Source organism: Austrofundulus limnaeus, unplaced genomic scaffold (genome assembly GCF_001266775.1).
Source record: "Austrofundulus limnaeus strain Quisiro unplaced genomic scaffold, Austrofundulus_limnaeus-1.0 Scaffold191, whole genome shotgun sequence".
In the NCBI taxonomy this organism is placed as follows: Eukaryota; Metazoa; Chordata; class Actinopteri; order Cyprinodontiformes; family Rivulidae; genus Austrofundulus; species Austrofundulus limnaeus.
The window spans coordinates 541,851-568,740 of NW_013952593.1; the positions used below are offsets into that span (position 1 = coordinate 541,851).

The window sequence follows — 26,890 nt, forward strand, 5'->3', positions numbered from 1 at the left end:
AGAACTTTAAWATATATATATCTATTTTTATGTATTTCAATGTGGAAAATGTAAATTAAATATTTTGAAAAGTAAAATGATTAAAAGTTACAGAACATCTCTGTTTGACGAGCTGAAAGTTGTGAGATGAGACTGGCTAAAAAGGCACAAAGTATACAGCTGTAGGTAGACTGAAAAAAACATACAGAAAAATAAGAAAGCAGTAAAATAATAGTGTGAATGCAATGACCTTTTTTCTGAACAAAGTTCTTTTTGGCTTCAGACTAAAATCAGAGCAGTGAGCTGCTCGGATAAAAGCATCAAATCGATATTCAGCTGAATACAGATTCAGGTAAAACAGAAGAAAAGTTGCTGTTTGATGTTAGAACACCATTTGATCTGGAGAGGAGACAACGTTTGTTGATGAAAATATGAAAGTGGGAGGACTTCTGCATCGCTCAGATCGTCGAGGGCAGCGGCTGAGTTGTATCCGATGATTAAAAAAATCTGAACAATACCTGGGGTACGAGGGGGGGTCCTCAAGGGTTTGATCCTTAGGTCAAATTGTGAAAGATGCCTGTAAGTCAGATTTCTTCTCTACAGCAGAGCAGAAAACAGTAATTGTTCTAAATTTAAAACCACATACTCTCTTTAGACTTGTATGAAGAAACGCAGGATGAAACAAAAGATGCAACAAAATATGACTTAAAACAAACTACTTTGCTTTATTCCCTCAAATTCACATCTTACTATGTAACATAACATTTAACCAATAAATGTWTTTAAGACACATTTAAATCTAAATAACTGAAGTATTATAGTTTTTTTAAGTATTTGAATAAAAAAACAATAACATTCAACATAAAATATTTTATATTCAAATTGTTGACCAAATGGAAATAAGTAACCATTGTTCCCTAAAACAGCTTTTTCCAGTGTTTCACGTATAATACAGTAAATTAAATAACATTTAGGGGCAAGCTGTTTACAGTTTAAAGTGGTCTCTCAATGTTTTATAAGATAAAAAAATAACTCTTAGTTTTTGTACCTTTATGTTACAATACAGTGCTGTCGGGCAAAAACCTTGGTACCACTGTAAGTGCCTTTTTTTAAAGGATTTGTTCATTCTTTATAAATAGATTATTCAAGAGTTTTTAAAGACTTTACAAATCATTTATAAAACAGTATAAATATAATAATCTATACATTAAAGAAGGGTTATCATTTGGAAAGATCAAGTGCTGTATTCTTATTCATTCAGGCAGATGTAAGATTCTGAGTTTTGCTCAGTTTGCTTTTTTGCTTTAATTGAATCACTTGTTGTGTTTTTACAAATATTCATAGTGCCTGCATGTAAGTGACTTAGTGACAAGTCTTTGTTACAAAACTGAATTATGAAGGATTCAGGTAAACAAAGAGAGGTGACAGATGAATGTTGGCTCACTGGTTGACAGAGAAAATAGATCTTTTGAACTAATGCACTTAATTCCTGCAATGTTTCATTAAGTGTTTGCAGCCAAATTAACAATTTATTAGTCATTTATACCCTTTTTATAAAGTGGTACCTAAAACTTGTATCTGCATTTTTAAAATAAATAATCATTCCCCTTTAATCAGCCAACAGTAATATCAGCTGTTTAATCAGGAAATCCACTGCCAATAACTACAGAAGAAGATTGGGCCACAGAGAATATATAAAAAATATATATATATATATATATATAAACTGACTATATTCTGTATATTTGATCAGAATTTGCACTTGAATCTCAGAATTCTCAGTTTTTTCTAATTCTAAGAAAATACAGAATTCATCCTTTTTCCAATTTAAACAATTTATATGATTTAGAATTTCAATTGTAACTGAACTTACGTAGTTTTAGAAAAGTCTTGAAACAGAAAAGCATGAAGCAAGCAGTGTGAATATTTCTGCCAAATGTTTGACATATTTGCATTTCTAAGCGTCTCTCGGCTTTAAAGATTGGCATGTGCATCACAATATGTAGTGCTTGAGTCAGTGCCATGTCCAGCTGAGGTTCGCTGACCTCGGCTGCATCCCACATTTATTTTCCACATCTTTGCACTTTGGTATTTTTCAATTACCTGAGTTTAACAACAGTACTTGGGCTATAGGAGTGCTGTTATAAAAGCAAGACAATTCAGTGTACAATAAATGCTCTTCCATGCTTTCCGTCWATGCCTTTTGTTTTTAAACTAAACATGTTTCTCTCCGTTTTATTATATTTTTCTGTCAGTCATTGTTCTTGCGACCAGTCTTGCTCAGGACCGAGTTCAGCTCATTCATTAGGTTCGGTGGCATGACCCCCTCCCCACCCAGAAACGGCTTTTTGTTCAGTGCCTTGCTGCTGCTGCTGCTGCTTTGAGGTGAAGTCTGAAGAGGCATTGGCTGCACGTGTTTGGACAAGGCTGGGGAAGGCAGCTGATGTGGCACACCAACATCAACAGAAGTTCTTCGAAGGGGGAGCTCGGGGGTCTTTAGGCTGTGTGCTGTAGTTTTGGTTTTATTCATGTCACTGGGCTTTGGACTGATGGGCAGAGTTTTGGATTTACTGACGTCACTGAGCTTTGGGCTTTTGGGTATAGTTAGTAATTTTAAGGGGAGCTCAGGGACTCTGGTTGTCTTTGAGTTGCCATCTCCAAGAGAAACTCTTCTGTCCATCAGTTGTGGGAAAACCTGGAATWAAGAAATCTGCTGTAATCAACTGAATTCATGTCATCAACAAACCTTAATCGTTCCTGATCCTTACAAATGACATAAAATATATTAAACAGCCTAAAGGCAATAGTTCAAACCTTTCAGATCTTTTGAAGTGTAGTAATTGCTCACAAATTTTCCACAGAACCCATCTTTAAAAGATGCATTACTGCCTTAATATACTAATGAAGTAATTAACCTAAAATACTTTTTGTAACAAGAAAATTAGTCTTAGAAATAAATTAGGCAATATAAGCTATTTTAACAGTAGCATCTGAAATTGTCAGCTAATATATTAGCAGCTTTAAAATCGTAAAAATTTGAACTAAACKTGGAAATAATGGAGTTTCTGACCTGTTTGTTGTGGCTGTCGTACATCGGAGCCTTGGTGCAGTCGGTCACAGCTCTGCCGCTGAAGGTTTGGAGATCTGCAGTTCCTTTTGAATGGAGGTCAGAGCCAAACTAAAGAAAGAGAACAACACAAAGACAAGAACATTAGTTATTATTTGTTAGTCTATAGCACATGTAAGTCATAGATCCTTACCCATGTCAACAACTCAAGACCCATGGGAAAGAAAAGTGAGACAAGGCAGCTACTCACCACAACTCGACAGGGAGTGAAACTTGCTTACTTTTACTTTTAATAGTATTTCTGTATTATTTATTTCACATTTAGTCAGTTGTACACGTAGGACTTTTTGGTGTTTATAAAAGGACATGTTAAAACACTGTTACTATGCAAGAAATACCACGTAGAGCTCAGTTATTGTTGGTTAGCAGTGTTCAGCCGTAGCAATGAGACGTGGAACGTGACGCTTCGTGTTTAGTCAAAGTTAAACACAAAACATCCAAGTTAATTACAACTGACCCTTATGTGGCCCACTTTGGAAACAAGTCTGACACTCCCTGTCTATAGGCACAACATATTGCTCCAATAATTTAATTAATAAGAACTAGGCACACAAGTTTCATTTTTTTCTGGATTTTCTCTTATTTACACAGTTACAGCTCAGTTTATAGGAAGCATCAGGTACTGTTCTTATTTCTTTAAAACAATACTTTTGATGAGCTTGATTGTGTCCATTTAAAACTGAATTAAAAGGCTGAATTCTGGCTTCAGTCCAACTGAATTCTCATCTGAATAAACTTTCACTTAAACGATGTCTTCTTTTAAATTCACTGTGACCCCTCCCAGACCTACAGAACTGTCTCTCCTTAACAAATCCCTATTTTGTTGCCGCTAGGAGCTGTCCTTGGACCTTTACACACTCCTCCTAACCCGCACCACCAGTACTCATTACACCTCGCCTCACAGTGATATCCTCCATTGCAAGTTGCTATGGAAACTGTTGGGAGCACAAAGCTGGCCAACAGGTATGAGAAAAAGGAAACCGGGGAAGCTCCGTCGACTTTCTGCTCTGCACTTTAGTCTTTGCCCTTCGTGGAAGTCCTGTGTCCTTCTCACAAGCCTCTCTGCTGGAAGCTGACAATCCTGATATTTAGAGGATTTGGGGGGAGAATCCTAATATTTTTAGCAGGCTCCAGTCGGCTACAGATTTAGTTGTTGGCAGTGGTAAGAGTGTCCACAAAGAGCAGGGAGGAGGAAAGGGAAAYAGTCCACTGAAATAAACACCTCCAAACACTTACTACAAATATCACCCTTCCCTTTAGATCAATCTCTCCTAGACGGTGTTGCCCTTTTTAACTCGCTAACCCAAAACTAAAGCAGGAAAAGGCTTTTACAGTAAGCACCTGTAATAAACAACGCCGCAGCAGCAGAGAGGTTCCCATAATGGAAGCTAATACTGATGAAATGTGCTGAGAATCCAATACAACACTGCGACGTCTGTTTGATCTCGCACTTTTACGACCACTGAAATGTTTCCACTACAATTATTTACATACAAATGAGCAGAAAGACACTCGTGCATTCATGCTAATGAGCAAAGACGGTTCTGTTCCACCAAAAACAAAACCAAAAAAAAAAAAATGGCAATGAATATGAGAGGGGGGGGAAAATGATCTGAGAATATGACACATCCGTAGCTGCTCTCCTCGTGTTTGCTTTGCCCTGCATTATTTATGTCATATGTGCTGTGTCAGCAGCTGACAGTGACAACACAGCGCTCTATCTGGGGGCTAAGTACCACAATGTGATTGTTACAGTCGCCTTGACCTTATTTTCACAGCTTTTCCACATAAAGTGATTTATGTTATTGTGGAGTGACCTCGAAAACTTCACAGTTCTCTCCCTCTTTATGCGCTTAATCTGTCGAACGGCACAAAGAAAATGGAAGATTGGTGGCGAGGGGTGGTGGTGTTATGACTTATTATTCTTATTGTTCGAAAAATATTGGCAATAAAAATGATTTGTTTTTATAACTGACTATTTTCTGGTATGTTTTTGCAACTCCACAGCAGGGCTCCCTACAAAGGCAGACATAAATCGTTTTTTTTCCCCCACGTCCAAAGCCACAGTGTGCTTCAGCGCTGAAGCAATTAGCTGCTTCATCAAGCTTTTACATGAGTCGCCTCTGCTCCGCTCCAACTTTTTTTTGTTGTTGTTGCACTTGTCTTACCTTCGCGGCGATGATGTCCGTCACCCAGCTGACCTGCGTCTCCCTTTTGTCGCAGCAGAAGTGCCTGAGGAGGAAAAGCTCGGTCATTGATTTCCTCCCATTTTATCCAGGTGACTGGTTTCGGTGAGTCACAGCACCGGATGCCATCTCTTTTAAAGGGGACACTTCAACGATTATCATAAATAGACTTGACCAAAGGTTGAGTTTCTGCCATTAACTATCATTATGTGAATGTGCCTGTGTAAAGTATGCTTTTGCAGCGCTGATTAGTGCTGCAGGTAATAATCTAGGATGATGGTTTAAGTAATACCTGCCACTAAAACAGGTTGTTGTTCTGTGCTTCATGTTCTGTACCACTGTAGAGAATACTGCAGTACAGGAACTTCCTGCTTGTATTTCACCAACTTACCATTGTTGGCAACTAGCTGGAGACAGAAAATCACAACAAAATAAGCAAATGCTCAATGGTTGTGTTAATTTGATTTTGCATGTACACTTTTAKTCACAAAGTGTCTTAATTGTGTTTTAATTTGATTGTAATTTACTAGTGGTGTCCCAATATCAATACTGGTATTGAGAAGAACAATACCGGCATTTTTATAAATGCTCGTACTTGTACAAAACGCCCCAATAATTGGGACCAATACCAATATAGATATTGGTATTTGCATCAATACCCCATTAAATGTGTTACAGTTTACATTTCAAGTGAAAATGTTGTCAATTTTATGTTTAAGAAACTTAGACAAGTTTAAAGAAATTCTTAGATGTTATTTTTTATTTTTATTTTGCACCAATAAATCTTGCTGTAAATCTGATTTGATCCAGTCAGATGGCCTATAGGCCTATAAAGAATGGTTTACATGGCAAAATTGTAAAATKCTTGGTTGATTTTCAAAGCAGAGAGACCTCACACAAGACGATGAAAAAAATCATAGATGTAACAGGTATGGTCCTACAGTGTGTGGTGTACAGCCACACGGCAGAGACAACACACCACACATGAACAGATTTCACTCACAAACATTCAGATGTCAGACAGGAAAAAACCAAAACATGGCCAATAAGGGAAAAAAAACTATAGTGATAGCTTGTGGGTTATTTTTTACAGAGAAAAAAACAAAACAAAAAAAGTCTCCGACGTCCATCGGACTTTCTGGTGCACCATGGCAGCTGTTTTGTCTTCTGTATTTTGGATTGCCCTCCGTGTTTCCATGGCATTGCTTTCTGATTGGCTACACGTCACATTCAACAGGCTGCATGCTCGTTTGTCCTCAGGGAATACCACACACACTGGGATATCAGGCCAAGTCAATCAAATATGTTGAATATTCCTGAATTGAGATCGGAGCAGTGCCNCTTGGTTGATTTTCAAAGCAGAGAGACCTCACACAAGACGATGAAAAAAATCATAGATGTAACAGGTATGGTCCTACAGTGTGTGGTGTACAGCCACACGGCAGAGACAACACACCACACATGAACAGATTTCACTCACAAACATTCAGATGTCAGACAGGAAAAAACCAAAACATGGCCAATAAGGGAAAAAAAACTATAGTGATAGCTTGTGGGTTATTTTTTACAGAGAAAAAAACAAAACAAAAAAAGTCTCCGACGTCCATCGGACTTTCTGGTGCACCATGGCAGCTGTTTTGTCTTCTGTATTTTGGATTGCCCTCCGTGTTTCCATGGCATTGCTTTCTGATTGGCTACACGTCACATTCAACAGGCTGCATGCTCGTTTGTCCTCAGGGAATACCACACACACTGGGATATCAGGCCAAGTCAATCAAATATGTTGAATATTCCTGAATTGAGATCGGAGCAGTGCCRACGWCCTTCTGAGCCGAYTAGATAACTCTTACCACACACGTCAGGAATATCTCACAAAATTATCTTTAGAGCCAAAACCAAGATTGTTGGAAGGGCAAAATYGGGACAAATATCGGAATAATTATCTTGCCATGTGAACTAGGCTTAATGAAGGAGAGCCACTTTGTTCTAAATACAAGAAATGTATTTTTAAARTCATTGTGTAATGTTYAAGTTCTAACAGTAAGTACTCAGTATCAGTGAGTACACAAACTGAAGCACTTGCATTCATCATCGGGACACTCCTACAATTTATCCTTTGTTATGTTTTTGAATCAGCAACCAATGTTGCACAAAGTGGAATCTACTAGACTTACACCAGTCCTGAACTCTACCTCAATCACAATTATTTGTTGTCGTTTTTGGTATAAATTTTTATCTAATTTAAAACTGGGACAAAACATACAGCCTATAGACAAGGCTTTGAATGGAAATTATATATTTATACTTACAATTTATGCTTTTTTTGAGTTTAATACATGGTAATTAAGTGTTTTAAGAAGGTTCCAAAGATGCTAAATATAAAAGGAAAGTTAGATATTCATCTGTAGTTGGCTAAAAGATAGGGATAAAAAAGTTGGGTTTAATTATAGATGGTTTAAAGTCCTGTGAAATATAGTGAGATAAAAGAGTGAGATTGATCTGTTTAAGTACAGAGGTGTTGATAAGGAGTATAAGATCTTTAAACAACCTTGTTGGGATGTGGTCCAAGAGACACATTTATGGTTTAAAACTCTGATTGTTCTTATCACTTAAAGAAATCGCTGCAAAGAAAATAGTCTAAATTAGTCCTTTCACCTTTCAAGATCAAAACCATGCCTGTGATGAAATGKAAAAGATGAACTTCTTTCTTAAAATAACATTATTTTACCAAAATAATTGGTGCTACAATGTTAATGAAACTTGTGTTTATCACATGAATCCGTGGAAAGCAGGAAATCTTGTGCGTTTGTCTTTTGGCAAAATATTCGGTGGCTCCTGGATTCCATCACCGCTATTTGCAGATGATGTGGTCTTGTTGATGTCATCACATCRTGATCTTCAGCTCTTCACCTCCTGGACACCTCCCTATGTAGGTGCGTTGGGTAAGTCTGACTGTCTGGCCAGGGAACGCCTTGGATTCCTCCAGCTGGGGTTGAGGTCTGGGCCTCCATGCTCAAACTGTTGCCCCCAGGGACCCGACTCCAGATAAAGCAGGAGATGATGGATGGATGGATGGATGGATGGATGGATGCTAGTTAAATCTATTTTTGTTAAGACTTACTGTATACAGAAACAGATGGTATTAGTAATATATCCAAATATTGCAATAAAATTACCTGCAGTGGTGGGCACTAGTCCCCTAAAGCGCAAATGTGCTAATTGTGGATCTAAATTTCTCCTTTGTGTTTTAAGGTTTTTACTAATTTCATAAAATGATGTGCRGATTTGCGCTTTCTAAATTTAGAATTGAGTAGCGCTAATTGCAAATAATTTTTCACATTCAAACAATTTCATCAAAAGCAAATCTAAAAAGCCGTCTAGTCTCACTATGTTTTGTAGCCACATAATTCATTAAAACTTTGTCATCATTTTCTTGAACAATGAAGGGTAAAGCCGTCTCTACTTAACACAATGGATCTCCATTGTGAGGAAACAGCAACCCCTCAGTCAGCATTGTGTTCACAGAGCTTTTTACTCTGACTTCGGACTCTTCTCGGTGACGGTTTTCACTTAGTACAGACTGTAGTGTTCCCAAAATTCTTTGCGTGGCAGGAAGCAATTACAAAAGAATGGAATTCCTTTTCTGTGTCCTGTAGCCAGCCAGAATGCATTGCTTCAGTTTTACAACAAACAGATTAAAATTGCTAATATACCTGCATGCTTTATTACTGAAGCTCTGCGATAAACATAAGAAAATGACCAAGAAGTAGCAGAACTAGCAATCAACAACAATTTTTTTGTTTTACAACCATGATTTAAAAGTCTGTTTCTATGAATCACCTCCCCATTCTGCGCCGATATGTGCCAATCTGTCAAAGAAAATGATCTTACCACTAGACGGTAGTAAAGCGCTGACTTTTCTCTTACCTAAATGTTATCTGGTAAACAAAGATTTAGTTGTGCTTTAGATTAGCTTCCACTAAGTTTTATTGAGCATATGTGCTATTGAACTTGCGGACCTGAATAAACTGACTAGCACTTTAGAAATTGTGAAAATAAAATTTAAATTAGCTCTGCCCACCACTGATTACCTGGGACACTTAAAATTAATTAATGAAAACCAAAGGGGTTGTTTAAAAATTTCCATCAAAAGACCATCACTCAGTGCTCCTATAGAGGCTGGTGTCATCACAAATTATTGCTGCCATAGTTGTGTTTGCTCTGTGTCCAGCAATGTTTAAGTGGCTGGTACATGTCAACATAAACACATGAATTCCTGAATCCAACTTGTCTCAGTGGAACATTGTAACAAGGTGTTCAACCATATTCACTTCACCTGTCGGTTTTAATGGTGTGACTTCCTAAAGGCCAGAAGCAGCCTCTCACCAGGAGCACCAATAATTTATTTCAGCTGCAATAAATTTCTCATTAAGAGGCCATTCAGATCATTAAAAGAGCTTCAACTCTAACTCTCACCTCTGAACTGTTTTTTTTGTACTGCAGAAATTTTAAGTGGAAAAAGTACAAATTTAAATGTCTGGATTATTGAAGTGAAGAACTATTGTCTGGTACTCACCACTGCTGTTTATCAGTGTAGACTGTGAAACCCCAGCTATAAAAAGCAAAAAAGATACAGGTCATAAATATTTTTTTAACTAAAAGCAAGTTTTTAACTGGTAGACTTCAAATCAATAAAAAATACTAAGTTAATGAGTTAGCACAACAATAACAAAAGGTCAAAATCTTCACACAGGCATACAGGGAACATACACACAAACTGAAAATGTTTCCTTCAGAAGCCAGGTGCTTTACTGTGGAATTAATTAGTACAGTTCCAACCCAATGTTTATGTAYGAGCAGCCAGCAATATGCTCCAGGCCAAACTGTGCTGTACAGAGCACATGCTGCTCCCCTACAGTACAGGATGTTGATAACCCTAAAACAGGTACTGAAAGTAGAAATCTGGGAAGTGAGAGACCTTCATGGATCCTGAAGCAAATACTAATAAAACCTCAAATGATTGCAGGTTACTGCACAGGCTGATGCTGTAAACTAAATTAAATGATCCTCTGGATGCCGTCAAGTGTACAGATCAGTGCAATAATATATTTGCAATTTTAAAATGTTGTACTTAATCATAAATCATCAAACTTTTTTGTCCCATTCATTTTGAACACTGCCTAAATTGTATCTAAATGTAAGGGTTTTGAATGCAAAACTAAAAATGTAGAAGCGCTTTTGTCTTTTAATGACTCTGAATGGGTGATTCATGTTTTTATTACCTCCCAACTGGACTATTGCAACTCTTTGTGCGTTGGTGTTAGCCAGGCTGGCCTCTCACGACGGCAGTTAGCTCAGAACGATGCAGCTCGTCTTTTAATACAAACATAAAAACGGGACTATTTCTCCCSGGTGCTGGCTTCCCTTCATTGGCTCTCTGTTCCTTTTAGAATTGATTTTAAAGTTTATTGATGACTAAATGGACAGGCTCCTGGATAACTGTCTGACTGGATGGATGACTGCCCGCAGCCTTATGTGCCCTCTAGATTCTTTAGATTACACGTGTTAAACTCAAGGCCCGCGGGCTAAATGTGACCCGCCACAGCATTTTATGTGGCCCGCAAGAGCTTGCTTCAAAGTTTATTAATGGCTTTAAATCCAACAATGACCATAAACTACATCTCTCATATTGCATGTTGATCATTTTACCTGCAAAATGTGTAAAAGTAGCTGGCTGTTAAAGAAATTTGCAGAGTAAAATCTCCATTTACTTTCAGCCAGTTTTAACTGGGAAGTGGGAATTTCCCATGAACCTGTTGGAAATTTAAAACTGGAACAACACTCCAGTAGGAATTCCATGTCAGAAAGTGGGAGAGTTTAAAATTCAAGATGGTGGCTTGTCACTAAAGCTCAATAATGATGAAATCTCTTACTTTTACATTTAATAGTATTTCTGTGTTATTTATTTCACATTTAGTCAGTTATACACATAGTACTTTTCAGTGTTTATAAGAGGACGTGTTAAAACATTTTATATGCAAGAAATACCACATAGAGCTCAATTATTGTTTAACAGTGATAAGACATAGCAAGTTCATTACAATGAACCCTTTGCGAGTCATAATACTCCTCATGGCCCTCAGTGAAAATGAGTTTGACACCATTGGTTTAGATATACAGTACTTGTCCTAAAGTCCAGGCTGGTCTACAGAGGTGATCAGGTCTTTTCAGTGCTATAACCTTAACTTTGGAACAAGCTGCCAATTTCTATCAGACAGCTTTTAACTCTTGGTGTTTTAAATCTCTTAAGACATTTATACTCACTGGCTTTTAATACAGCATGTGTCCTGACTTGTTTAGTTTAAACAAGATGTCACTTTTCCAAAAACAATAGTGTTTTCATCAGAACAATACAACTATTTGCATTATCACCAATATCTTTTACCAGTATTAAATATGAATGTTTGTCTGTGGGCTTCAGTGCGAATTAACTTTCGTAGGCAATGCAAAGGTAGAAAGACCACCTTCCTCTTTCCTGAAAACCTTCACAGCTGTAGCTGAAAATGAGCAAAGGAGTGGGGGGAGAACAAAGCACAAAAAAGGGGGCAGAGATGGAGAGGCAGCAGCCTGGAGCACCACTCCTGTGAGTTAAAGCAGCCGATCTAACACTACAGTAGGCTGCTCGCAGATAGAACACTGCCTAATGAGGTACTGAAGCGCTGCCTCTTCTAACCCTCTCACTACAACTCTCTCCATTTTCCTCACCACTCACTCTTTATTTCATTATTCACCGCATCACCTCTCTCACAGCCCACTCGACGGTACATTTATGATAGCATGCTGCATCATCCTTTCCTTCTGTCCCTACTTCCCTCTCAATTTTTTTTTACCTACTATCCATTCCCCCCCACAAAGGATTGTGTGACATAGACAAAACACTTTCTGGACAATTTTTTTGGACTTCTCCTGACCCAAAAGTCTGATGCAGAAAAAAAAATATGAGCAATTGTAATTAGGAAATGTGACTTTGAATTTGGAAAACTTCCTCTGTGTTGCTTTAACAAGAACTGGAGTAGTTTTGACATGTGTCAGTATTCCAATGAAATAAAAAAAAAATTAAAACTAAACAGTGCCAGCAGTGTTTTCTATTTACAGAAGGGAACTTTAATAATTTGCATTTGATAAAAGGACGATTACTGCCACAACCAATTGACATTAGAGGACACAAAAATGGCTTTGACTCAGCCAATTCCACAAATACTGAGCTAATATCTGCGGAGGTAATAGCTAAAGGTAATTCACAASACATACTCTGRACTCTACACATTGTGTGGCATCTGTGCTCAAACRTTTGGCACTAGCTTTGTTTACATGCGCTAAATTCTTTGATTGGATTGAAATGTATTCGGATTAAATAATTTGAATGTATTATTTACATCGGCAGAATCCGATCATGACGAGTGTTTACATGCACCAGGCTTTTATTCAGAATAGAAACACTGACGTGCGCAGTTGCTAACTTTCCCTAAAAAAAATAATAATAAAACAGAAAAAAGTTTTACTTTCATCATGAACATAAACAGACAGCTTCTGAGCTCAGAATGGACSTGCAACAGCTTTTAATAATGGTGGAGAAGTTACTGCACTCCCTGGTTCAGCTGCAGGTGATGCACAGACTATTTAAAAAAAATTAAAAAAATTTTGCGAAGCGACGCAGGCTGTGTGTCTTCCTTCTTTATTGAATGAGAAAACGGGAGGAAAAGTTCTGTCTGCTGGAAACAGCTGATGAAAGTCAGCARACATGCGCAGTCAGGTCAGTTTTCCACAATCAGAACAAGATGATCAGATTAAGTGTTTACACAAACGTCATTCAGATTATCCATCGGAATAAACCAACTCTCTCGTTCCGATTACAAATTCWTTCGGATCGAGCTGAATCGGGACAGAATAATCCGAATGGGGAGTTTGTATGACACATTTTTATTCCAAATGGCTGTTTAATCCAATTACTTATGCCCATGTTAATGTAGCTATTGACTATTAGGGGAGACCCTGTCTGTTAGCAAAATATTTCCTGAACCACAAGACATAAGTGAATAAAACTCGATGCGCTGTAAGCCTATTGCTACAAAATGTAAATACATTTGTTCTAAGGCTTTGGAAGTTGTGTCAGTGATTTAGCATGTCAAAGAAGCCTGTGTGCAAGCCTCACAAATGGGGAGAAAATGCAGGTTTATTAAAATCTTAGCTTGTTTTATTTTTATTTTATTTTTTTACAGGGTCGTTAAAATCTTTTTTAGTTATGAGAGCAGGTCATAATGCGGCAAATGACTGAATGCCCATTAAGTTTACTTCAGATTAACACAAAACACCAAAGAACAGATCGGTTTCTAAGGGTACACTTGTACTTTTAAAAAACATAGACCTGAAAGCAATGTTTTTTTGTTTTGTTTTGTTTTAGAGCTAAAGAACATAAAAGCCTTTGTTTGTTAGTTCACGCTGTATTTTTCAAAAAGAGAAAGATCATTTAAAATTCGGACAACAGTTACCATTTTTTATTCTTTATAGAAGCCGTTTTGTAGTGAGTCACTGACCTTCGTGTTTTCATTAAAGTTCATCTTTTACCACCTTTTACTTGCTAATAGGTTTTTGTATGCAATAAAAATAAGCACATGCTTATGTCTTGTTTAAAAGAAAAAGAAACAGCATCAGGTGTTAATTGCATTGCTGTCAAAGAAACTCCGCTGCTCCTAAWGCTAATTTATTTCAGAGGTAAAAAGTAAAAAAAGATCAGACAAAGCAGGAGAAATGTCAGAGATTATACTTTAGGTTGTTCTACGCTCACTGACAAAAGTTAGGCACTAAGATGAAGGGGTGGAAATAAAACTGCACATTAAGGCTTTGTGTGACTGTTTTACAATGATTACAATACCATAAGTRCATTTGGCAATGCAAGTCTACTGCAGGTGCCCTGTCCCTAAGACATGCCAATGCAGGGTGTCTCGACGCAGCCCCCAGAAATCGCTACTAGAGGTGACCTGAAGTCATACGGGTTGCCACAAGATACCAGGAATAACACGTTTCTCTACATYTTCGGCAGGATTGATCTTCTCCCCTTGGCACAACCTGATTGTTATCTGTCCAAAATGTCTGGACTAAGATTTATCACTGAACATGATACAACCCCATCTCTTACACAGCACTCCAAACGCAGACAGCTCTTCTCTAGCTGCRTTTCCATTGACCATGAAAATGCGCAAATTARAATTTCGAAAATAAATTTGCTCAAAGGAAACACGTCAATTTAGAAAAAAATTACGTTTTTCGACAAAATATTTTTGTGCTAGGATGAGGTGGTATTTCGGCCGTATCGAAATTGGTATTTTTCGCAAACCTGAAATGGAAACACTTTTTTCAAATCACGGGAGTCACGTGATCAACAACCGGCTGTTTCTACTGGCAAAAAAGACGACGATGAAGAAGATAACAGGAAGTAGAAGTAGTAGTAATATCACAGAAGTAGTATAAAATAGAAAACTCACCGACTATAATTTCTCAAAAACACAGCTTACGTAGCCGCTCCCAAGTAGGGGCTTGTCGCTGGAAAGCCTTGATAAAAGACGCCAATGTCTCCTCTGATGATGAGCACTGGTGTCGCGGTAGCAACATGCTATGTGTTTACATCCATTGCCGCCATGTTTGTAATAACTTATCATGAAAACAAACGTATTCACGCGTGACTTTAATGGCATTTCTTACTTAATGGAAACACCGCAGTTGAGAAACTGTGTTTTTTCGACATTAACAAAATATCGACAAAATTTTGTGCATATTTGCAATGGAAACGCAGCTTGTGGTGTTAGTACTAGTTTATGCTTTGGCAAGATGAACCTGTAGTTTGGCTGAAGCCAGTCTTCGAGACACGTCTGGATGACAAGGTTTTGTAGAGGTAAAGGTAGATGTATATAAAGTACTTGAAAAAAATAACTAAGTAAAAGTAAATTTCTTTATATTTGTTCAACTCAGTTTAGTGGAATCAGTTCGTATAAGTTGGTTAAGTAAATTCAACACTTCATTTTTTAAAGTACATAAACAATTCCTTTAATGATGAGTTTGGTCTTATTTAAATTTGTAACATATTGATGCTACATTTTACAGTAAAGAACTAAAAGTATTATTTTTATGTTTTGGATGTAAATAAATAAAAGTAAAAGTTACGATTGAAAAAATACCCAAAAATTACTAAGAAAATGTACTTAGTTACTATACACCTCTGWGTAAAGACACCTTACRTCTAGATGCYTTTAGCTGTCATAGGTTCTGTAATGTTTCGAATACAATACAAGCCTACCAGTTTGGACTGTTTTGAGTAATTAGAACCTTCAGAACATGCATTGATCCTCTCATATACTCACTCTACCTGAGGGGATCCAACCTTTGGCAAATCCACAGCGTGACCCCAGCCAAACTATGTCAAGTGYTGGGAATGTTGTTCCYACATAGCAGACAGAAGTGGGCCAGACCTGGTGTCAAGCTGGTTGACTGTTGGCTGACAGCTGGCATGGCAAATTTTTGGTTAACTGGATGTGGGCAAGGTCTGGCAATGATTGCATGTTTTTTAAGATGGCATGCCTGGCCCAGTTGTGGTTTGGTTCATGTGACCTAAATCTATCACTGCTACAATTGGCCTGGTTGTGGTGTGGTTTATGTGGTGCTAGCCCATACACTGACCACATCTGGCCCAATAAAGGGCTGTCATTCTTTGCGATATCTGGGCTGAGTGTTCTTGCACTGTATGGGCATGAACTGGGCCAGACAAATTTAGCTTTGTGGGTTTATTGTGTCTTTGAAGGAATCTGTCTTTTGACCTTCGCTAAACTATTTTTACTAATTCACAGAAGCTCAAGCAAATGCCTGATAACACCATTGCTCAGCTCGTGATTTCACCACCTATGCCCCTTGGTTCCACACTGGTCTGTGTAGGCCTTTTTGCACTGCAAGGCCAGGGTTCAGGGTTCTTGCTTTAGCCCTTATAGCCCAGTTCAACCCAAATTTCTGGAACCCCAAGACCTGTGGTTCTATCATGGCTTGCCTGCCCGGCCCAATCTTSAATAAGTTTCCTTTAAGTTTGGTGTAGTTCATTATTTYTGTGTTGCAAATAATATGAAATAAGATTTGTGTGTTTAATATTATGATCACATCAAGGAGGTTCTCTGATCAATGCAAACACAATCAGGTAGAATAAGGCCAGGCTGACTGGGGCCAGGCCTTACAATGCAAAAATGCCTTATGTGTGGCAAATTTTGTCCAAATCAGACCATTCATATCCAAGAGCTTAACTCATTCTGTCAATGAGTGAATGAATGTATTCCTTCATACATTCATTCAAAGATTGTTACTGCTTACTTWGTTGGAGATTTGAGCTTTTTCTTCAGGCCTAGGTAACATTTCACAGTCTTCAGCTGGATTGTTCTCTCYGCTTTAGTGTTCTGGAAAAAAAAGGAAAATAAGGTTGAATCTTTTGTAGCAAAAAAGAAAAAAACCCACAAAAAAGTGCTTATAAAAAAAGAATAASACCAATTAAACTTAAATAAAATGTCAGCTAATTATCTGTGCCATTCTACTAAATCAAACCACAACAATCAGTTGTGAATCATTATAGGCAAACCTCATCTTCCATCTGACAAAGAACAAAGTGAAGGAGAACAAAGCAAACAAAATCAAAGTTGCAGCTTGCTTTTGACACCTACACATCAAAACTCCACACCYCATTCACCGTTTCATCCAACATGATTTGCACTAAATACAGACCTGGCAGTAATTGCAGAGGCCAAGGAATATCAATTAAATTCAAGTAACATGTCTAATTTTCCTTGTATTTACACAGTAATTAGCCACATTCTCCTGGAACCTCGTATTTAGAGAAGCTTTCAGAAAGAAGACACCCCCAACCCCCAAAACACACACACTCTCACACACATGTCGTTGCTACTCATTTTGCCTCCTACCTACATCCCCAACTCTACAGGCAGCCCCTCCATCAATTATTAACACTTCTTCACACTCCTTTACGAATCCCATGTTTCAACTGCAGAAATGTGCTGAGAAGAAAAGCCCTCCAGGGATCTCGATCCTGCTGGTCCTCTCTCTAGCACATGCCATATTCTTTCTTTCTTTTTTTTTATTTTAAAGGGAGGGGAAAAAAATAAAGAGCACACAGCCTGCTGCCATCAGTGTGTTTTATTTCTCTCTGTAATTTGAAAAATTGGAACCTTGAGACATGTTGTTAGGAATATGAAAAAGATAAACTACGTGTCACAGAGGCTGGCTGGTTTGGRGGTCTATTAGCCTGCAGTGATGTAGGCTCCACTGTTACACATTTTGCTGTTCTTAAGAAGTTTTGGAACCTTTTATTTCTCTTTGGGGTGTCAGTTTTCCCCCCCTCTTTGTTTTTTTTATAGCGTTGTGGTTAGATGCAAAAAGCCTGTGGTTAAAAGTGTTTAAACGTGACAGCAGATGAATGCACAACTAAACAAGCCTACTTACTTTGATGTCCCTGTAAAGCAGTAGCTTCTCTGCACCAAGAGTAACATACTTGTCCTGAAATTTGTGGCCCGGCAGCAGCTTGGAACATCCGTCACTGAACTTCAGATAGTCGCCTTTTCGACAATGTAGGTGATCTGTCAAACAGCAATAAAAACATGTAGAAAACTAATAAATGTATCCTCCTACAGCGGGATTGTTGGTAGCAAGTGGGAAACAGAAACGCAAAACAATTCCCCAGTGTTGGTGAAAGTTACAACACAAATTTTGTGGCCAAATTCACACACATATAAAAATTATGTTGTCACAATTTACCAATAATGTGTCAACGTGTACACAATTTATTCCCATTTTATTCACAATTGTTTCTTGCTTACAGGTCACACCAAGTGTCACATTCATCTTTATGTCACCAAACGGTCACAAATTGGTTTGTCTGTCGACAAATATGTGACTCCAAGAAGGGATTGAGGCAAGTTCTAAATGTCCACGAGGATTTTTCACGCAATTTTTTAAAATGTGTTCAAAATTACATCATGAGAGCAAGGACTTGCAGTTTACCTGGAAAAAAAAACAAGAAGGTATTTTCCATCTTTCCTTGCAAATGCAGTTTGTCATCAGTCACAATCAGAAGCCTGTTCCTTGTGAACCAGTCCTGTATGTTTTCCTGCTTCTGCACACCTGATTCAAATAATTCATTGCCTATTCAGAATGTCATCAAGTTCACCAGAAGCCTGACAATCACTCATTCATTTCAGTCAGGTGTGTYGAAGCAGGACAACATCTAAACATGCAGGACAGTGGGTCACGAGGAACAGAGCTGAAGAACTTTGAGTCAGATACTTGCTGTAGGAAACCACATATGTTTAAAAAAAACATAGGCTATGTTCATTTTAAAGGCAAATGCAACCCATAAATGTGATGCCAAGTCATCTTCTGCGCATGCGGGTCACATYAATGTTATAGAGAGTTCATACTGAAGTTTGATGGAGGTTGCATTTAAAATATAGTGTGAATGTCCAAGCAAAAACATTTGATTTGAGCAAAAAAATCTAAACTGAGCATTAAGTGTGACTTCCATGTAAAAAAAATGTAAATGTTTAAGTTTTTTTTAGGACAACAGAAATATGTTTTGGTCTTGTCATCACTAAGACCAAGTGTTTGGGAACTGAAGGCACCATCAATGCTGAAAGGCACATACAGAGTTTGGAGCAACGTATGCTGCCGTCCAAAGCCACGTCTTTTTCAGGGATGTCCTGCTTATTTCAGCAAGACATTGCCAAACCTCAGTGTGGCTTCGTAGTAAAAGAGTGCGGGTACTAGACTGTTGAGCAACTCAAGTTGTACATCAAGCAAAAATGGGAAAGAATTTCACCTACATAGCTTCAAATAGTGTCCTCAGTTCACAARTGTTTGTTAAAAGGAAAGGTGATGGAACACAGYKGTAAACTGTCCCAGTTTTTTTGAAATGTGTTACAGGCATCAAATTCAAAATTAGTGGATATTTGAAAAAAAAACAATAGTTTATTCATTTGGACATTACATTTCTTGTCTATGTAGTGTATTCAATATWGTTTGAAAAGGATTTGCAATTCATCATGTTCAGTTTTTATTTATATTTTAAAAAAATGTCCCAACTTCATTAGAATTAGGGTTGTAATAACGCTCTGAGCAGCATCTACTGMAGGTTAGTTGTTGATTGCTGATAACTCCACAGAATGTCACTTTAAAAAAAGTCCAAAAAAAGTCCAGTCCAGTTTTTGTCAGGTTGGGACTTGGGCAGCCCCTTCTTYGGGATCATTTGAGGGCCCATTACTCCCCTGCTGTGCTGTCCTCTGGTGGGTTGTGCCTTTGCCCACCGGCGCACCTGTGGCTCTCGTTGTCCGGGGCTGGGTGCTTGGGCGTGTGCCGGCTCGGCCCGGTGGCTGCCCGGTTGGGCTTGGGTCCCTCTGGTCCTATCGGGCCTTGGCCTGGGGGTGGGGGGTGCGCCCTGGGAGCCCGGGCCTCTGTGTCCATGCCTGGATCCACTCTGGCGCCGTGGGTACCGGCGGGGCCTGTGAGTTCGTCGCTGCTGGCCCCAGGGGTTGCTGTGTGTGGTCGCTGGTGGGGCTCTTCCGGTTCTCTTCGGTGGTCCTCTTTGGGGGGTGGGTGGGCGGCCCTTCTGGCGCGGGTGTTTCTGGGGCTGCACACTTGGGGACCCTCTCGGGGTCTTTGGCGCTGGTCTCCCTTATGTCGGCTTCCGGCTTTGCGGGTCAGGACTGTGGTCCTCCATAGTCACTTTGAAACATTCCATTGGAGAGATCTTTTATATACACGCATGCTCACAACCGCACACAAACAGGTGTTTACATCCTGGGTTTTCTATTCAGACACTGACTGAATGGTATGTGCATTTATGTACGTATAGATATATGAATATGTGTATGTGTATATATATATGAAAGTGTTTGGATATGTAGATAAGGGTAGGTTTATGTGTATATGTATAAATTTATATATGTATATGGGTATGGTTTTCAGCAAGGCTATAGTCATTATAATTACATAGATATGCATTTTTGTTGCTGTGGTTTTGCTATCTTTGTTTTTGTAGGTGTGGAGCCAAGAAGTCCGGTGTGCTGTCTTGTGTTTTCTCAACATACATTTCATATACTGTATCTTCTAATCTCTCTTTCACTCTCTCATTACATTTCACTTTTTCTTTCTCTTTCTTTTTCTCCTATTAAAAAAGCCACTGATGATGAAGAAGCTAAGATACTAATATTCAGATATTCAGTTCTGCTTTCTACTGAAGTGGCAAGACAAGAAAAGGAAAAATAAATAAATAAATAAATAAAAAATAAAATAAAATAAAAAGTCCAATCTCCTCCTTTAATAGCATACTTTACCTTTATCACTGGCCATTCTTGTGCCCCCTGGAAACTTCTTGATAAGAAGAAAAGCAGAGCTGGGGCACTCCAAGGTACTCCACTCCAACACCTGCTCTAGAATCTTCTCACTGTGGTGCAACGGGCGTTCTGACAAAAAGAAAAAGGATCTGTTTTATCAGGAGGGAAATGTGGGAGAACACGGTTGGGATCAAAGAAACAAACAACAAAACAGCTCTGTTCTCTGGCCTCGCGTGAACTCCGCCGCCTCACATCACTGCATCTACRGTGAACACGTGTAAACTAAATGCTGAAGTGATGTTGTTGTTCCTCCCGTTGTCATCGCAGAACAGTTTGAATTATCTACAGCATATCAGGACCTGATTATAAAAACACACTCATGTGCAAAATAGGCCTATTATCTCTCCCTAATTGGTGAACAGGGTGCATGCTGTCAGCCAAAAAAAAGAGGCAGATAATTTGTGTAGCACCACCTCTGCTCTGATGCTTCCATTTCTACACCCCCATGTTTTCATAACTGAATGAAGTATTAAAAAAAAGAAAAGAGTCACAATGGTAAAACTTATTAATAATAAAGGGCTTATCTTTGTGCAGGAATCTCTGCAGACATAGGGAGTGGAATTAGTTCCTCCTTTCTTGACAAATATTAGCTCCCTCCCTTTCTGTCCATTGTCTTTGGTAACGGTGTTTATCTGCAGCTCCTCTCCAAAACGTCTAATTAATGCACCTTTCCTTCCTTCTTTGTGGCTTTGTGAGCAAAACCCATCACGCCGAAGCCTTCAAAATAGCTCAACTGTTTACTTTTTTCTCAGTCCTACTTGTTTWGCATGAAAAATATGGAGAACCCTCTGCAAATATATCATTTCAGATTCAACACGCCTTTTTTGTTGCTTTTTGTTTTAAAGCAGAGGACGGTGTGTCCTCTGCAACTTTTGAGGAAGAAAAAACAAACAAACACAAGAGCAAGGTGTAGACTCTGAGTGAGCCGATGAAGAGCGCAACGGGGATGTTGAAAGAAAGCGGCTTCGCGACAAAGTTTGACTTCCCCTCTCGCTTGATTCTCCTCTGATCAAATGAAGACGTGCGAGGCATGAGGAGCCGTCGCCGCCTGTTCATGCGAGATGAGGTGGGTCAGCTTTCTGGGTTGATCACGCAGGAGAGGATGAAGGTAATCTGTGACATACGGTGGCAAAATGATTTATTAATGTGCATGTCATCAAACCAATGATGCTTGGATAAAGTCTCAGTGCGCTGCCACAGTCAGACACTGGCTCATCGGAGAGTTAGCTTCATCTTCTAATGGCAAAGTCCATTGATAAGAGAGAGGGTTTTTTAGAATACAATAACTGTGTGCAGCACTAATTAGATAAAGAGCAGATCATAGAAGAAAATTTAAAAAAAACTTACTGAGCTTRATCTCTGTGGAGGTTGAACTCCACCAGGGCCACCCTTTTTCCTGATGACATTCTGTTAGAATCCTCAAGCCATGACCTTCAGCGTGCACTGGAGCAGGTCAGTGTYCAATGTGAAAGCATCAAGTCAAGTCTCAGCTGGTTCATGTCTGTTCAGTTACACTCAGGTGTAAGTGTGTCCCTCATTCTGTGGACGTGATTGTGCTTGGATCCTCAGTATGCGACCCCAAGTTGTCGTGGGGGTTGGGGGGGTCTGGTAGTTGGACAGTTCTTTTTAAATTTGTTGTGTGYGTGTAACTGTGGGGAGCCACTTTGTCCAAAACCTGCCAGGATATCAGCTCATGTTGTAATGTGCTAGTCTCCATCATCTCTCTMCAGGAAAAGTTTGCAGGAAGTATTTGCAAGTTCAGCCATTGGCTCAGCCAATCCACGGGCAGAAGTCTGCTGATGTCAAAAYTGTYAGCATGCGAAACTTGGTTTCATCCRCCTGGATYTGCTRCTGAGATGGTTTTGAAAGTATGGTTGGGACCGGAAATGGAGACAGGTTCGGTCGAGGCTAAACCGTGRAAAACCGCTTAAAGGCCCGCCCAAGAAGGGGCTGAAAAGAACCAGCTCCTCCAGACCCAAGAATTTATGTAGTTCTCAATCCCAAAAAAAATAAAAAAATCTAAAAGCCTACTGTTATGGATTAATTATGTATATCTGTTCTACCTTGACACTGTCCAGTAACTATATTTTATTATAACCAGTKTTCGGCTGTTAATCTGTTTTGGCCCAGACAACAGGACTCCAGCAGGGGATTGACCTCTCTTCTTTGATAAGGCACTCTTTGAGCTGAGAGCCCCGTGATTGGCTGGGCAGTTACATTYGTCGATCTGTGATTGGTTGTAAACTGTCACGTGATGTTATCATGATGTTATATTATTGGCTTGCTGTCTGCTGACRGGAGCCACAAACCCRACAGATTTCCTGATTGACTTCTGTTTGTTTTGTTGCTCAAGATTAAATCATTGATGACCATACACGCAGACTTTCTGTGCATTTAYTCCAATGTGTTTCTGCATTCTTGGTAAATCATTTCCACGACACCTACCCTCTGGTTTTTAGGTGAGTCCCTGCCTCAAACGAAGCAGTTTATACTGTATATCTCACAAGTGACGGTTGACTGGAGCGGTGATGGAACATGGCTTTATTTGCAGTGATACGGACTCTGCTCTGGTTTGTTGTTATAATAAAAGAGCTGAGCTGAAAAGTAAATTTACTTGATTTCACTGGCCCATCCATGTTCTAACCCTCGCTTATGTTATGAAATATTGTCTTCATGCAAGTTTTACKTTTTAAAGCTTTACATTGTCATTGGTTTGGCCTTACATGGTTATTTGCATAGAAAACTATGTAAAAACTAGGTAAAATCTGCCAAACAATCTGTGCTGCTGAAGGTTACTTTGCACAAAAAAGTAAGTGTTTTGGTACATCATTTCTTTGTTGTAACAATGCGTCTTGGCAATAAATTTTAAACCTCTGACTGCTTTACTGCTCATCCCACAAAATGCATGTTCCATACAAATGTGGCACCATTTAAAAAAGKAAATTAACAGGCTTTCCAACAGTATAAGATTTATAGCCAAATAGCATTGTTAYAAAGTTACATTTAGGCCAGGAGTAATCTAGTTTCACCTTAGCCTTTTGACTGGGATGAGATCATTCAATCATTCAAAAGAGCAAGCTACAGTAGGTGAGATAATAATAATAATTTGTTCACAGAGGCTTTTTGCCATATTTTTGAACAGTGTCTACATAAAATACCTTAATACATTACTTAGCTGTGTCACCCCAGGATGCTAAAACAAAACACCAACACAAGAACATCCTATAGGTCTGGCTGCCTGACACTAGCTGTTTCCTGAAATGCAAATTTGGTAGAGAAAAAAAAACATGTATATCCCAGAGACTGACATTTCTAACATTTAGCATGCAAACCCTTGGACACCAATGGCCAATTACTTCCATGCTGTGCATTGCTCTAAATAATGTCTTGTTATTAAAATTTTAAGTGGGACTRATGATTTTGCATAATTTGTGAGCATGACTAAGTATTATAGGATGCAMAATGACAATAAAAAATCTTGCCTACCCAGTTCTCCATTTTCAATGACTTCAAAGGTAGTCCAGAGGTCATCAGCCTTAAAAGTGGTATTTTTCATACTCAGCACAGTTTCTGCCAGTTCTGACGGCCGCATACTTGGAGAAACCTACAGACACAACAAATCGTGACACAAAGAGAAACCAAAATGAACCTAAAAAAAACTTTTCTGGCACCTTTCTCCATTGCTAAAAATGTAAGATTTAGAAACAATCTGTGCTGCTTAGTGGTCGTCTTTAACCTGAACCCCATTAAGCGTGGCTGCAAACTTAGAAAATGAGTCTGTGACCTTCAGCAGCCAGCAGCCCTTGGAAAATGCAATTACTTACACAATTTAAACAGATTTCTTTGATTAGTTTGCTTTTGATTCACTTCTGTAGCCGAAATCCCATCAGGTTAAACCACAGATGTCTCAGCCCTGTTCTATCAACCTTCATCTCTTCCTTTCTCCACTTTCACCACAACCTCTCTTATTTCACCTCCCTAACAGGACATGCAGAAGGCAGAAGAATACACACAGGCTCACCTTTATTAAACAGCACTGCTCTGGCACTCGCTTTTCCAGGTACACCTCGAATATCAAATCCCCTGCTGGACTGAACTAAAGAGGGACAAATAGAAAAGGTAAAAAAATTAATAAATAAAGCATCAGCTGTATGAAAAAAAATCTATTTTTTCTCCCCTGAAATTTAGGCTCCCGTGTGGTGAGACCTCACATTGGCAGAAAGTGTGGTTCAAAAGTTGTTTTTCCAGGTGAAGAAGAATAAAAACCTGGCAGTGTTAATGAAATGCAAAACTCGACTAAACGAAAAAGAAGAAGAGCGAGACCGAAACAGTGGGAAAAGGTGGGAGCACGGGGTCCACTCTTCATTCTCATCGCAAGTAAAAATGTTCACCTTGTTTGCTTGTTTTAAGTTTGCATTTAAATAACGCAGCGAAGACGCACCTGGAAAAGTTCACGTTAAAAACGGGAACAGAATGAACGTGATGTGTATTTCTTTACTCGTTTAAAACAAAATTGTTTGGCAACTTGAACCCAGTTTTGTATGGATTTCATTCTTTTTGTTGGTAACTTGAGAGAGTTTGGGAACACCTAATAAATATGACCCGTGCAGAAAAAGCTTTCGGCTGACATTTAAAATGTCAACTAACCCGACTTGCTGGTGAAAATTATGGCCTCATTATCAGTACGTTGGCACTAAAATTGCCTCCAATTAAAATAAAAAGTAATTTAAACACATACTTTAGATTGTGAGAATGGGTCTCTTACAGTCAAGGTTGGGGGTTGGTAATCTGTCTCTAAAACAGTGGTGTCTGAACTTGGTCCTGGAGGGGCACTATCCAGCATGTTATAGGGTGTTTTTACATGATAGTCCGGTAGACTCTGTTCAGTGGGAACCAAAACTGCAACTTTTGTTATATTTTCAACTAGTGTGGTTTACTTTCACACTCCACTTTCAAACAAACCAAACCCTGTGAGCAACCTGTTTACCTCCTCTGTAATGGTGCTCCACTAAGAACCACTCAAAGAAACAACAAAAACCTCTGAATAAGCACAACTTCTTTCTTCACATAATGTAATAAAATAAAATAAAATAAAATGGAATGATGTCAGATTTTAGCAGTTGTAGAACTTTTATTTTGTTTTTGGCAAATGTGTCAAACAAATACTCAACAATGGGCTCAGCATGAGGGGAAGAYGAAATTGAAAATCAGGGAGAAAGTTTTTTTTTTTTTTTTTACACAAGGTGGCTGAGACAGCTCTGTATGAGGTGGTATGCACTGAGTGGAAGTGCATCCAACTTCATAGCAGTGATGCCCACCTTATACAGATTAGGTATAATAACATAAGGTATTTACAAGATATGAGTAACATTAAGCCTTATATGCTTTTGGAGCAGTCTCCGGTCCACTTTGCATTCACAGACTTTATGCATTCGATGCATTCGAACAGTACTAAAGTTCACTTCAACCAAGCCAAGACCAGATTTGTAGGTGGACTAGAGTTTGCCTTTTTGTAATACTGTAGTCAAGACCACCTAACCCAAGACCAAAGTGTGTAGAGACCAAGACCAAGAGTTTTGGAGGCTGAGAACAAGCTGAGACTAAGACCGAGGGAGGGTCAGGCTGAGTCAAGACCAAGTCCGGAAAAATAAAAACAAGAACTAGTGCCCTCTCCCAGACAGTTCACTTTCATGGTGTGCCAGGTGAGACTGAAAGGGGGTGTGGGTCAGTRTTGTTTTTGACTGCCATTTTAATTTTTAGTCTTAGTTTTAGTCTTTTGAACAAAAATATTTCTTAGTTTTAGTCAGTTTTAGTCATTTCTACATTTAATGGTTTTAGTCAGTTTTAGTCATTTCTATATTTAATGGTTTTAGTCAGTTTTAGTCATTTCTATATTTAATGGTTATAGTCAGTTTTAGTCATTTCTATATTTAATGGTTTTAGTCAGTTTTAGTCATTTCTATATTTGATTGGTTTTAGTCGACTTTTGGTCGATGAAAGCTTAAAAAATTGTTTAGTTTTAGTCTTAAAAAAGACAACATATTAGTCTTTACAAATTACTTTGAGTAATTTGTGTTAACATTTGTGAATTTGTGTTACTCTAAAAA

General features: G+C 38.7%; 1 protein-coding gene across 1 annotated transcript in view; it reads right to left on the reverse strand.

Moving 5' to 3' along the window:
* Positions 1-684: 684 nt before the first annotated feature.
* The window catches only part of arap2 (ArfGAP with RhoGAP domain, ankyrin repeat and PH domain 2), a gene marked incomplete at its 5' end in the record, with an annotated part of 96,083 nt that continues 69,877 nt past the window's right edge, over positions 685-26,890 (reverse strand). Inside the window, 9 exon segments of the mRNA XM_014018386.1 lie at positions 685-2,674; positions 3,050-3,157; positions 5,275-5,338; positions 9,869-9,904; positions 16,699-16,781; positions 17,839-17,972; positions 20,724-20,852; positions 24,270-24,387; positions 24,805-24,879. Coding sequence (XP_013873840.1) covers positions 2,231-2,674; positions 3,050-3,157; positions 5,275-5,338; positions 9,869-9,904; positions 16,699-16,781; positions 17,839-17,972; positions 20,724-20,852; positions 24,270-24,387; positions 24,805-24,879 — 1,191 coding nt within the window. The 3' untranslated portion in view covers positions 685-2,230.